We start from the raw sequence: 14,891 nt of genomic DNA, 5'->3' as shown, positions 1-14,891 counted from the left end.
AACTAAACTCCTCAGGGATTTAACTTAATAGCACAAATCGGAGATTTATCTGCTTTTAAGCCACCTTTACATCTTCTTGGAAGAAAGAGTATATGATTCTGTTCCTCATGGTGGCTGTTGGTCTCGGTGAGCGCAGCCTGTTTTGACTCCATCTTTTTGTTCAGACTAAGCTGATAGACTTTGAAAAGACTCTTCAGAAATCTCAAGTCATTTCCTCATAAGGTGGGAATTGCATTCATCTTTTCAAAGCAGCAATGCCTCTGCCCTGTCCTCCCCACGAGTACTTCAGGCCGTACCCCTATTTCCTATAAAGCTTTGTGCCCCCCTATTTCACTTTTTCTTTCTGCACCTATTGCTTTTACCGTACAGAAGGAGAGCAGATATAGCCTGAAAAGAATACTGATAACTTCATGTATGATTTTATATGGGATTATAGGAGGAAAATGCACACAGAGAATTGGTTTGCATATAAATTAACTGTACACTTCCATTTTTTCTTACAAGCACTTTGCTCTGTTGAAAGGCTACAACTGGACAGACGGAGTAACCTACAGTCTACCTCAGGGAGCGCAGTGTCCTGCCAGCGTCCTTTAACTCTGCTTTTATCTTTCTCGGTCAGGAGGTGGGGTAGGGAGGGAGGGAAGTGCTTTTCCCTGTTCCACGTGCTGCTGGAGCTCTTTGTCAAAGCTCCCCGATAGCAACGGAGTGAGGGAGTCTGTGGCCCAGAAGCTGACACGGAGATCCACTTTGCTCAGTACATGTAGAAGATGGCAAACATCCTTTAAAAAAAAGACTTTTTTTTAACAGTTTGTGATCTGTCCTGAATCACAAGTGAGGACCTGCGTATGGAAGGAGCTGCAACCTACTAGTAGTAATGTCTGAAACCACTAGTCCCCAAAATATTCTGATGTATGTGTTCAGGAGGAGGAGTATATTTTCTTCCAAAACTAGTTGGATGTAATTAAATTAGCTTCTTTTTAGATATTACGTAAGACTTTCCTTTTCTATAAGCACACCTTATAGAAAAGGAAGGGTGTACTTGTATAGAAAGGTGTGCATCTTCTATAGAAAAGGTGAAGACTTTCCTTTTCTATAAGGACAAAGTTTATCTCTCTGTTTACTGTTCTCCATTCACTGAAATCTCTAGTACAATCAGGTCTCCCAAATCATCTGAATGACACCACTCGCATTAATTGGAACACTGGTAATCTACTTGCATATATTTCCCACCTCTGAAGGCACGGAGGTTTGAGCCCCAAACCATAATTCTTGCACAGACTTTTTTTCACTTGAACCTAATGAACGATACGATATGTCTGTATCTGTACCTAGTAGTTACAGCGTCAGGATTGTTACGTGTTCCTCACTCAAGGGGTCATTGAGTGGCACTAATAGAAAAGGTGCTTGTGGGACAGGAGGCGAGGTGGAGAGTGTACAGAGGGGTTACCCTACCAAGATAAGAATCAGCCTCATCTGAAGCTGACAGCTAAGAAGAGTCTGTGTTAGCAAACTTGCTTGTTCAGGACATGAGCATCAAGGGCAGAAGAGAACGAAACCTAGAGTGAGTACAGGGAGAAGAATACAAGAGGGTTAAACCAAATTTTTTTTACTGTCCCACTCTGAAACTGGAGTGTATTCCTTCCCCTGACTCTCCTGTCTGCGAGACCGTAAGGAACAACTTCCCATACCAGCAAAGTGAAATCACAGCCCTCTTTGGTTTAAGGACTTTTAAGAGGAAAATGCTGGCTAAAATAAAAAAAGCAGTAAGGAAAGGGAAACTTTGCAGTAACTAAAAATAAAGGCACACCACTTCACGAGATTGGTTATTGCATCTGTCCAGAGTTTGGAATTCCAGACATCGGGGTCAGGAGGTCACCCAAAGGTTACTTTTCTCCCAGTCAAGAGCAAACACAGTGGAATTGCACACCAACATCTTTTCCCAGCCCACTTGAAGAGTTGCCAGAGCTGCTCTTGGATGTGTTTGCAAGTGACGCAAAAATCTATTCTTAAACACAGACAGAATATACATCAGTCACTTAGCACAGAAGGAAACCATTAACATCAAAAGGGGTGGAGTAGAGAGGCTTTTTATATTACCAACTGCTCTCATAAATTTAACACTAAGTGGAAGAATGTAATTGATTTGTATGTGTTCTTTATCTCACGTGGAAGGCTAATGCATTGCTTTGGTTCAGCACTGCTTTTGCAGAATTATATAAATAAAATATGGCAGAAAACCAAAATCCAAAGCAAATGCCCTATTTTTTTTTTTGTCCTGAACCACATTTCTATAATTTTGGGTTGTAATACATAAGCAAACTTCTTTTTTTAGACATATTGAACTCTAACTGAAATTCCCAAATGCTCCAAATAACATGGCAATATTTTAAATGCTTTACCATATTTAGCTTCAAATGACTGTCATTATTAAATAAAGTTAATTCTCCCAAATGATCCTAGTGAAAGTATGAAGTGTACCAAAAAGACCAAAACCGCTGTGACTCAGATTGTTTGTATTTGTTTTATTTAGGAGAATTTGTGGGAATTTATGTTTTACTTCCTTAACGTCTATTGTGCGTTGTTGCAGATGTTGTACGTAGACAGTTTACTTTTAGTAAGTCCTTGCAGAACCTAATGTACTTGCAGAACCTAAAGTTTCCTTGAATGGCAAACAGAACATTCAACCCAAAGCTTAATTAACTTGTTCTTTTGTACCTTTTAAATTTCATTTGATGTGGTTAATCTTGGCCCAGAATCATTGTTCTCTTGAATTCAAAGTTAAGCACATTAGAATCATCAAATCATCACAGAATGGTTTGAGTTGGAAGGGACCTTAAAGGTCATCTAGTTCCAACCCCCCTGCCATGGGCAGGGACACCTTCCACTAGACCAGGTTGCTCAAAGCCCCATCCAACCTGGCCTTGAACACTGCCAGGGTTGGGGCATCCACAATTTCTCTGGGCAACTTGTGCCAGTGCCTCACCACCCTCATAATGAAGAATTTCTTCCTTATATCCAATCTAAACCTACCCTCTTCCAGTTTAAAACCATTGCCCCTTGTCCTATCACTACAAGCCCTTGGAAAAAGTCCCTCTCCAGCTTTCCTGTAGACCCCCTTTAGGTACTGGCAGGCTGCTATAAGGTCTCCCTGGAGGCTTCTCTTCTCCAGGCTGAACAACCCCAACTCTCTCAGCCTGTCTTCATAGGAGAAGAGGTGCTCCAGCCCTCTGATCGTCTTCATGACCCTCCTCTGGACCCGCTCCAACAGGTCCACGTCCTTCTTATGTTGGTGGCCCCAGAGCTGAACGCAGTGCAGGAGCAGCTATAGTACTTTGTAAAAAGAAATGTTTAAAATGCCCCCATAATTTGAAATCATGTGTGAACCCTGGGGCATTGAGTAACAAACTGAGAAATCTGAAGCAGTTCAAAATTTAGCATACCATATTTTCACATGTGATTTTTGGAGGACGCTTGCACCACTCTGTTCAGCATCCTGTCTGCTTCTGATCTCCATCCTCTTGAGTCATCCTGCTGTCCTCCAACAGTTGTCCTACCTCTGATGCTTTAAGCCGTCTTGAGCGTGCAGGTCACAGAAGGATCGTCACGCACTGGGATATTTAATAGGCTCCATGGTATCAGAAGTATGAATTCAGAGAGAAAGTACTAAGCCATTTCTTCTCTCACCAGTTTTTCACCTTCAGTGTGACTTAAGTAATGGGTACTTTAGAGGGATGCTAAGAAAACATAAAAACTGAAATGAGATATTGTAGTGACTTGACAGAACAAAACTGGTATGTCTCTCACCTGTAGCTGACTACAGCTTGGACATGTAAGCCATACTGGTCTAGTTCCTAGAGCTTATGCAGAAGTGAGTGTGAGATGTATAGGTAAAACATTATAGAAAAATTGGAATATCATTCCAGCCCTTTTTCCATGTACTTAACCTATTAAATTTCTCCATGAGCTTTGAAATGGACCAAGAGGATTCAGCCTACGTTTTCCAACAAAATCTCGATAATCTTTTCAAGATGTCCTAAGTAGCTAGCATTGCAAAAGTGCTTCAGATAGATTTGTTGTAGTCTCTTAAATGGGCTTGAGATGTACACAGGTCTGCTTTTCATTTGCAGAGCAATGTTGTGTTGTTGCTGGATACAAACAATGGTGCCCTTCGCCGACTTTTGCTGTTACCAGATGCTCAAGAGTCTCCTAAGAGAACATCTTGGTGGAGCAGCAAAGAAGAGATGGTGAGAAATAACACCTGCCCCTGTTATACCAAGTTGGTTGGTTTTTTTTTACTCAAAGCTCAATATTGGAAAAACTGCCCTAGCTCATTCATCTTTCTGTTTTTACGGCCCAAGCACTTAATTGTTTACTCTTATGTAGGTTTAAATGCCTTACACATAAAATAGCATCATTATGGAATAGTGATATGACAAATGCAAATAAGTTGTATTGTCTGAGGATATGTATCTTTAAAATACCCCTCTTCGGAGCTAGAACTGGAAGTAACGGAACATTTTGTTGCAAGGGATTATGTCCAAAATAATGAACTCAATTATGACACAATTATATGACATGGGAAAAGGCAGGCTAGATAGCATTTTGAAAGGTAATTAATGCTGTGGATTACTCTAAATAAAGGAAGAATGTAGTACACTTTCAGGGGAGTCAGGGAAACTCACTGGGATGAATCTAACAAACACTAATTGCTGTATGACATATTTTTATACAGAGCAACTACAAAATGTGCCGAGAGTTTTCACACAAAAACTGGCTGGTCTTCTACAAAGAAGCAGGGTGAGAGTAAATTATATCCTTGTATTATATTGATTTATAACAGATCTCCTCCTGTACATCCCTATCTGATTATTCTTTTCTTGGCTTCCAATTTTACAGAAACCGCCTTATTGTACTGGATGTATTGGAGGGTCAAACTCATACCATCTCGCTTCCGATCAATCTGAAATCTGTTTTCCTGGCAGCTGAAGACCGGTGGCTCTTGGTGGAAAATGAAACAAATCAGTTAGTCAAGCCTAGTTTTCTTGTTGGCATTATTTCTTGTTTGTGTCTTGTTTATGTTCAGGAGTTTCACTCCTGGTCTCAGAGTTGTTTTTTCAGTTTGTGAGACTGGCTAGACTTAGACAGTTGCTGCTTAAGATGCAGATTTGCTCTGGTGAAAGTGCAGGTAGGCTTTTAGAGTAGGAAATGAACAGGATATGCTTGCCTAAATTCATGCCTCTGAAAATCTAGACTAGCTTTGATTGTATGCATGTTAATACTGTTTTTACTGAGGTGGTATTGATCTTTAGAAATGGGAATGTTGGTAGACCTAGCTTTGGATATACAGCCTCATCGTCCAGAGTTAGTGCCTGCTTGTTTTACTTTCATGATCGCACGAAAGAAATATTACTCTGCTGTCTTACTTTTATAAATGCACAGCAAATAAAGTGTGTAAATAGTTACCAGAAGACAAATCTGCCACTTGCTGGCTTACCCTTTCCTATCTCACAGATGTTTGGTAAATCATACTTAGTTTTAACAAAAGGTGTTGATAACCTTGTTTATATAAATGTAGAATGTTTTCACTGTTTCAGAAGATAGAAGTCCTTGTTTAGAGTTACAAGCTTAATCATGAATTATTATAAATGTGTATCCTTTACAGGAAATTTCTTTTAACCAAGTGTGCCCATATGGAAGCTGAAGACAGTGAGGTTTGCCAGCTGTACGCATTGAGTGAAGAGCCAGCTGATATGGGATTTGGCTTAACAACGGGTATTGAATGCAAGCTTGGCCTGTTCTTTTTTTTTTTTTTTTTAATCATTTCTGTGTTTGCAGCTGCACAAACAAGGTTCTTTTACTTTAAAGGTCTGGGTAACCTTCTCTCTGATTCTCTTTTTGTCCTCCCCTTATCATGTTTGGTTAATAATAACTTTTCACAAAGCATGGCAAATTCCATGCTCAAACTTGAGGTTGTTTGAATAAAGCATCTTTGTTTCATTGTAGCATTTAAGACCCTCAGCCATGGACTTTCAGGAAACGTACAAGTATACAGAATGGAAAAGGAAAAAAGACGACTAGGCAGGAATTAAAGCGTAGAATAGAAGGGACCAAATAGGTTGATGAGCCCAGTCTGCACACTGTTGCAGGTCTGTTACACACACTCAGATGAGTTAGAAGACATGTCTCAACACTTAGAAAAATACAAAAGACCTACTGTTACAACAGAAGTCACAGTTTCTAAACTTCTGTGGATAATGTGCAGGAGGCCATCGAGGCCATCACACCTGTGTTAAAAGATAGGGAGAATTTGTTCAGTAAAATTCCCAAATAATGTTAGGCATTGAGGCCTGTCTTGGCTACAGAAGGCAGAAATCGCCAGTGATCATCATTCTGCCTGGTAAGATCTGCCTGTCTTCAGATCTGATGACATTTTGAACCCTGAGCATTTGATGACAATGCACAAAATCTTTAGTCTCCCTGGTTTAATAACACTGGAAGTACATGTGCATCCCACGGAACAGTTTATGGGCTTTGGCCTATCTCCAGAGTGTTTCAGAGAGACAGAGGAAAAAAAATAGAGAAACCACTTTATATCTGTTAAAGAGGGAAGAAGTTTTGTCCTGGTCCTTCTGGCTAGCATGAGTATGAAGAATGAGATTAACACAGTGCAAATACCATACAAGCAAATGTTATTGACAAATAACAAATACAGCTTATTTTACACAAACAGCAACAAATTGGTTACCAAAGACTCTAACCACAGCTTAAATATCTGGGATCCTTTTTATCTCTTGTAGTTTACTCTATCAACTTATCAAGCTCCATCAGAGCATAGTAGTTTCCTTCCTCTTACTGCCTTATTTAGAAACCATTATAGAAGATCATTCCTCAGATGGGTAGAAACGTTATTATAATTTCCAGTCTCAAAAGTATTTGTGGACAGTTTATTGCTGCATGCTTTTTGTGCTATTTTTGTCCTTTGTTATCTTATTTCTTCTCTTCCAATCTAAAAAGTTACCATATCCCCTCTCCGCTTTTTTCCAAATCATCCAGCAAACCCCGAATATAACATCTTCAGCCTCTTCTCATTCTTTGAGGCAGAACCTGTGGCAGGAGAACTAAGAAAAAGGTAGACCAGTGTGGGTTTGCCACTGACCCAAACCAGTAGCCCATTCAGCCTTTGAGGGAGGAAAGATTTTCTCCCACTGCCAGGTAAACGAGATAGTCTGCCCATTGAAGTGGGAACAGTGTATGCTTCAGAACTAAAGATAGCGGGTTCTGACTGTGTTGATAATTTGAGGCAAGGTAAAAAGCTATTACAGTTACAGTTGCACAGAATATAATTTAGTTTTCCTTAGCTTAAAGAAAAAGAAAACTAGACCATTATTTACCAGAAATGTGTTACAAATAACATTATTTAAATTGCAGACAGCAAGTCAGCTGCCAAGAAGTGTCACGTTGACACTTACCTGTGCAAAGCTGCGTTTTGCCTTTTTGTGCATTTGCATTATAGCAATCTTCAATGAGATCACAAGCTGTTCTATTCCACAGGCTTCCTGCCTCATTTGCACAGTAGAGGGCAAAATTAAGTGGTATAAGCAACTACAAAGCTAGTATTTCCTGATTTTAAGTATTTTACAAAAATAACATTATTTCCTGATTTCTTTTCTGTGTTATAGTGTAGTATAATCAAATCTTTTGCTTTTTAGTAATTTTATGCTCAAAGTAATAGCAATGATCAGTGCTCAGCACTGCTACAGTTAATATTGTTTCCTATTGCACATCTGGATTTAATGACTTTCATTTTGTTTAATTTCCCTGTTTAGCGTCAGAACTGTGTGTGCCGCATGCCGTTTCAAGTGACCAGCTATCTTCAGAAAACCTCAGTGCAGCTGTGGGACAAAAGATCAGCTCCCCCAACAGGATTTTCTCAGATGAACATAATTATGCTACTATTGTTATTGGTTTCCCAGACCTCTTGGTAAATACTCAGCATTATTATACAATGAAGTAATATGATCTCATTTATTCTGTAACCAGTTAAGTACCTGTTTACCAAATGATGTGGAAAAAGAAGGGAATGGCGGTAGATGACAAAATGCATGTGGTGTACACCGTTTCGTAGGGTAGTCTAATCTAGAGGGATTTCAGTGGAGTTTGAAATAGTAAGAAATTGGACCACATAATGTCTAGCACAGACAAAATTCATTGTAGGCAAGTTCTGAATAGTGCTGGCTGGAGGAATATTTTCTAAATCCTGTGGGTTTTTTAGATTTTTAATTAAATATAACCACTGAGAAAAAAGATATCAGTACCATGTTGGACTGTTCAGTGTGAACTTTTTGCTCAGTGTGCAGCAGCTAACAAGACTCTAGATTTAAGAAAAAGAAAACAGATACAGAAAATGGTAACAAAACTATACAGCCCCTTCACTATTTAATAATGTAGTGAAGTGTAAATACTGCATGTAATTGTGCTCTCTCCTGTGACACAATTAGAAAAGGACCAGAAAGGAAACTGAAACTTAACAGTGTAATGACTAAGGCTGTTGCAAGGAGTGGAGGTAAACACAGGGAAAATAAAAGCAGTATGTTTAATTCCTTGGATTTATTTATATTTACTACCTACAAAAACTGTGGGGCTTATGGAATAAATAATTCTATATCAAGTTTGCTTAATAAACTGAGGCAAATTAGAAAATGTAACTGTTAATAGACATGAATTTGGGGAAAGCCAAATGATTGAAGAAAATACTCTGAAATCCAAAATGATTCAAAAATATGTTTTTGTCAATAAGACGTTCCTTGTCTTTGCAATTAGCTTTTGAGTTTTACTTGATTTGGATTTATATTGCCACATTCATTTTACTAGCTTTTCATATTATTTATAATATATGTGTAAAAGGGAGGTGGTCTAGAGGAGGGAGTACTAGAGATGCTACACACTTCAGAACCGACACTGGAGATGAAGCATTTTGCTCTCCCTGATTTAGACTGAAGCCCTGTCTTTCCTTACACATGGTTTTAAATCTCCACGTGAATGTCAAAGAGGGAGTGCTAAAGGTGAACGTGAGGGTGGTGGGACGAAACTTCAGATTCGGTGGTTAGTGGTAATGGTGTAGGTATTTAGTATGAACAAGGTATCTAAGCTCTTACTCGTAGTAGCAACGCTCAGCTGACCAAACGTAGTGGCCTTCTTCAAGATGAGATGATTTATTCTCTAGGCTCTACTGGTTATAGTGGGAGATGAAGCACCTGGCTCACATGTGGGCACCTACATTTATGTCTCTGAACCTGGAGCCAAATCCCAGCCTTAATGCCTACCTTTGAATTCATTACTGAAATATCTGTTTGCATTTATCTACATTAGTGGAAATTTAGATTATGGTAACAGTTTGTTACATAGTTTGATTCCAGATCAGGTTATTTCAATGCTTTCTGTTCCTGGTTCAACATGAAAAAAAAATGTTGATTCAACTTCAGATCTTCAAAGAGTCTCAATTCCTAAAATCTGTGTAGGTGGTCTGTTGTTTTTCACTCCTATAGGAGTTTTTAATGACAGAATAATCGAGGTCTTCTCCTTGTCATGCGGTGACATGAGAGGTAACCACAGGAGCTACATTTGATTTGAAATTAGATAAAAAGTGGGACTTATCGAGAAATGTTTGTTCTTAAGCTCAATAATAATAATGTTTTGTTCAGTAGACTCCTTCTCTCTTGCAGTCTCCTAGTGAAGTGTATAGCTGGAAAAGAAACTCCTCTCTGAGTTGCAAACGTGCTTCTCCTTCTGATCCATTTTATTATGGAGCCCGGAGGAAAACAGGAGCTGCAAAACAAACCAATTGTGTAACTTTATTGGCTTCTAATCAAATAGTCAGAATTTTAGCACCTGGAGATGTGCCTTTGAAAGACATTTACCCAAAAGGTAAGAGGTTCATATACTTGTGCTGCAACAACTGTACACGCTTGTTTTTGGCTTGTAAACTGCAATCACTCATGAATTTTTTCCAAAATATTCTTAAAGAATCATAAAGCAAGCATTTGAGGAGGAATGAGAATAGTTGCACTCACTGTTAAAATCAGTTTGGATCTTATTAACATGTTGAATTATACTGGGAGAATAACAGTTCTGCATTCACCTTACCCATCACCTTCATGACTTTAAACTTCAGGTGCATGTGCCTCCTCTCCAAACTGAAGAGACCCAGGCTTTTTAGTTCTTCTCTTGTCCAAGAGAATGTTGCATGAGCAACATTCACATACAACAAAACCATCCTCCGCTTGTACACTAATAAAGCAGGTATAGACTACCAGCCTTCAGGCTTTTTTGTGCTGCCATGGCAAGCTTTCTGTTATCATTGTATCTTTAGCTTCTTCAGCCAATGACTAAAAATATACCAGTTAGTGCTAAATAACAGCATTTGTGAGTCTTGCATTAATTAAGTCTAGAAATCTCCAAGGAAAGGTCACTATCAAAAGAGAAAACCCCCAAAATATATGTATATGGTAGAATGGCAGGTTTTCGGAATTCATCAGCAAGAAGCTATTCCTGACTTGTTCTGTATGTGAACTCTCTGTCCGCAAATAAAATGCTTTATTCCGAATTAACTCCCTTTTACAAAATAAATGGTCTAACACAGATTAAATTCACTGTGTAGAGAAATCCTTTTATTTATTACTAAAAGGATAGAACATTCACTTGACTAAAGAAACAAAGTCAAGGATATAAACAGGGTAGAAAACTGAAGTTGCCTACATTTGTAAATAGAAGGTTAGCTTTTAAAAAGATTAAACTTAATAAAACCTAGAGTTAGCATGACGATCTTGGAATTATGCCACTTCAGGCTGTAATCTTCTCATACTTTATAAACTGTGGAAGGGTCAGACTGGGTCTTTTTTTTTTTTTTTAGGCCTTTATGATAAAAAAAACCCAAAACCTACTCTGAAGTAGCTGGTATAAAAATTCAGAAGGTAAATCTTCTGAGTTTTTTTTAAAATTAGTCTATTAATTTGGGAGTGAGGGAGGGATACAGTGCTTCCAAATGATACCTAAAATTGAGATCTTGACAGTTATTTCTGAAAGTCTTTTAAGTTGCTGTGGTATATAACACTTTATAATGCTAGATTAATATAATTAAAAACCAGGGGACATTCTTCATGAATCCTGGATACCAGTGACCTGAGCAAATTATCTGTCTGAGAATTGGCTTCTGTCTAACCAAGCAATTTAATTTATATCTCTTGTTACAGCTGAACGAGATACTAACTTTTTTTTTCCTCAACTATGGTGAAATATATTCATGAATAGTGATTGATAGCTTTAAATTTATAGAAAATTTTATGAGGTTCATTTTTGCTTTATGGCCATCTAAGTTGAAAGATTTAAGTCCTTCTTGAGGATCATTATTATTGATTTTTCTGTTCTAAATGATGTTTTAATTTATGAATTACCAAAATTGATCTTAACTGAATCATGTTTAATATGACCTTACTGATACAATTAAATTGGACTTGAGCAAGACTCTAGGTTTTCTCTTCCGTAGCCTTTTTTCAGGACTTCAGACATTTCCATTTATAACTTAATGGCCAGTTTTTCTAGTGGAGGAGCTATGAGTGGAATCCTACAGAGACCTATGCTACTCAGCATGGTCACGATAAAAGAACCAGAAAAATTAAAAAAATGAATGAACAGTGAAATGACTGTTTGCTGATGATACTGGATATTATTCACAGTAGAAAGGATTCACCATGAAGGATTACAGAAGGACTACGATGCTGACTACAATAGAAATGGCAGATGAAATTCAGTATAGGTAAATATAATGTACATGAAGGAGGAGTCCTAATTCTACATCTAAAATGGTGGGGCTGATCAGTGCATCTCAGGAGCATGATTTTGGTGTTATGATAGATAGTTTCATTAAAATACCAGTTCAAAGCTCAGTAGCAGTCAAAAAAGGCAAATCAAATGTTAAGAATTACTAGGGAAGAAACAGAGAGAAAACAGAGAACATCTTTGTGCTGTTGTATAAATCTGTGTGTCCTTAACACCGTGTAGTTTTGGTCCTCTGTCTCAAGGTGGGAGAAGGCTGAACTGGGATAAGTTCAGAAAAGGGTGACAAGGATGAGCAAGATTACATCAGCCAAATCTCCTGCATGTGGAGACAAGATCAGAAAAGGGGCATATGGTGGAGTTCTACAAGAACATGTGTGGCATGGAGACGTGGAAAAAGCAACAATTTTACACTCAGTACTAGAGTTAGGGGGAAGCTAATGGGGCTAGTGGGAACTTCATCAAAACAAACAAGAGGTGGTTCTTCACAGAGCAGGGAACCAACCTGTGGAACTGCTTCCCAAAGGATGTTGTGAATGCTGAAACATGGATCCAAAGGAAAACTGGACAAACTCGTGGAAAGTTACTAAATACGTAGACATAAAAACATAGACACCACATTCAGTTTAAGAAGCCCCTGGACTGGAACTGGTTGGTGACTTGAGGAAAATACCACGTGTGCTTGTCCATTCTTACACTTGTCGAGCATCTAACTACTCTTGGAGACAGGGTACTAGATTAGAGAGAGCTAGTATTGCCGTTGTTATGGCATAAATCCAAAATCTTTCCAAGAGAAAAAGAGAAGACAGAAGAAAAGAGACACGCATTCATGTACTCACTTGGAAGGTGAGATAAGAAGTCCTTACTGTGCCCATTTGGGATCCAGTGTTTGCAGCCCTCTCTGCTGGACTATTGTTTCTTCTGGAGTTTGCCTCTCAATCTCACTAATCGACAGAATTTTTAATTGAATGCACATTTAACTGCTACCAGTAGCTCCTTAAGAGTCTTCATCCCTTAGAGATTCAGTGTTGCTTATTCCTGAGTGTGCTGCATAATTCATGGAGGCCTTTGGACGTTTGGTGATTCATCTGTGCTGTTGTTTCTGCACTGGAAACCTGTAGTTACTTACCTATAAAGTTGTATAAGACTTCGTTCATAACTCTTTGTATCCTTTCCTGGGAGATAACATAGTGAAGCAAAGGCATCCTACTACATAAAATCAAGTACGTGGCAGTCCCTTGAAGTTTTTGCACTAATGTCTTATGTTGCCTTTGAGAAGTTGGTCTATATTTTTGCTTCAGTTTGCGTATCTATCAGGCTTTCTTTCTCATCTTCTTGGACAACTGGTCAGTTCTGGCACACAGCCTTCCAGTTCTATTAATAATTCAAAGTACTCAGCCAAACCATAGCATGCTCCAATATGTATTACCGAAACTGTTCCAGGAACAACAAGCAAAGAAGTAATTTCCTTTGTGTTTTATTGGAACTGTAAACCAGGATAATAGTTATGTTTGAAAAGAAACTATAACAAGTAATAATCTCCCCAAAGACTGCCAAATAGATGTATGGCCACAAAATATAAACTCACACGAGATCATGGCAGAATCCAGCAAATAAGTATTCATGTTTATTCTAAGAACAGGGCTATAGAAATGAGGGCTACTTGAGAGCAAATATTTACTCGGATTCTCAGCACTTTCTATACAGGAATATAAAATAACAGTTTATTACTGAGTGCGTATCTCTATTAGTGTGACAGTAACGGGAACAACATGTAGTGTAACACACACAGTTACAGGAATAACCTCAACACATCATCTGGTCCACCTATTTATATAGGGACAGGATGACACATGTTTAGACTCTTCTTAACTGATGTTTGTCAAACAATTGGCCTATTGCAGTGCTTTACTCTCCTTGTATAAGAAAAGCTTTTCCTAGAATCCAGCTTTTTTTTTTGCTGTAAACAAAACTGAATACTTCATGTCACCTCCACTCAGGATAATATTGTAAGGATCTTTTTGATATCATGGGATGTGTTTTTTTAAAAAAAAGTCTCTTTTTTAGACACACAAAAAAAGTCAATTCCTTATGTTTGTTCTTATGGCCCATCCATTCTAACCTCTTTGTCACCCCCAGGACTCTCTCATGTGTCTGTGTTTTCCTACACACATGTAGGAAAGTTTGATGTCTGTTTGATGTCTGGAGCTGTGCATAGCTGCTCTCTGTTGGGCTTCAGCAAAAGAGGAACAAACTGCACTTATTTAGGTCTGATGTTCATGTTTCATCGTAAGATTCTTGATTGCAGTTCTGGGGCCTGGCCAGTTGTTCCTGTGTTGCATTTAAACGTTTGATTACCTTTTCTTAGCTTCCTACTCTTCAATTGTTTGTCTTTCTATAATTTAATTTGGTTGATTTGTGTTTTCTCTCTAAGTTATTAACTTAATTTTTAATTTTTATCCCACAGTTCTACCCCTTCCAGTTCAGTATCAGCTCTGTGTTGTAGATCTTCATCAGAATTTTTAATGTACATCTTATTCTTCATTACCACCGAAAGAGAGAGCACATTTTAAAACAGTAACAAAATCTAGGCAAAACAAAAAAGTGCTCTGTGGCCCACAAACCTGCATTTTTCCAGACTTTTTTTTCCTATTTCCAATGTGCTTGATATTTCCATTTTTATGAAGATGAGTAAAGTCAACAGATGTGCTGCTGTAGATTTGCATACTATAGATATGTAGATAAAGTAGATATGCCTAAAGTGCTGCTGTGGGTTATTCTTTATACTCATTTGAATGTTAGATCCCCTTATACTGCTGGTCTTACTGGTCTTTTCCGTCTGTGCGTGCTGTGTGCAAGCATCAACACTTCTGCAGGTAACATCAGGCTCTCCTTCATTTCAAGGAGGTGAAAGAGAAGTTGTTTCAGAAGGAAATCTAGACTTGCTTTCATCTTGTGACAATGATATTTTGTACCCATACTATGCAGTGTAATTCAGTCTTCTGGTTTCTTTTCTGAAAAACTTAAGTTCCTCAATTTATTCCAGGTAGATGAAAGCC

General features: G+C 38.3%; 1 protein-coding gene across 1 annotated transcript in view; it reads left to right on the top strand.

Annotated features, from left to right (window-relative positions):
* The window catches only part of VWA8 (von Willebrand factor A domain containing 8), a 191,499-nt gene that overhangs the window by 127,986 nt on the left and 48,622 nt on the right, over nt 1–14,891 (top strand). The window contains exons 30-35 of the mRNA XM_075046133.1: nt 4,128–4,244; nt 4,733–4,797; nt 4,897–5,022; nt 5,663–5,772; nt 7,827–7,981; nt 9,723–9,924. Of these exons, the coding sequence (XP_074902234.1) occupies nt 4,128–4,244; nt 4,733–4,797; nt 4,897–5,022; nt 5,663–5,772; nt 7,827–7,981; nt 9,723–9,924 (775 nt within the window). The remainder of the gene's footprint in view (nt 1–4,127; nt 4,245–4,732; nt 4,798–4,896; nt 5,023–5,662; nt 5,773–7,826; nt 7,982–9,722; nt 9,925–14,891) is intronic.

Source organism: Buteo buteo, chromosome 14, assembly GCF_964188355.1.
Source record: "Buteo buteo chromosome 14, bButBut1.hap1.1, whole genome shotgun sequence".
Lineage (NCBI taxonomy): Eukaryota > Metazoa > Chordata > Aves > Accipitriformes > Accipitridae > Buteo > Buteo buteo.
This window is presented reverse-complemented; position numbering and strand designations above follow the sequence as displayed.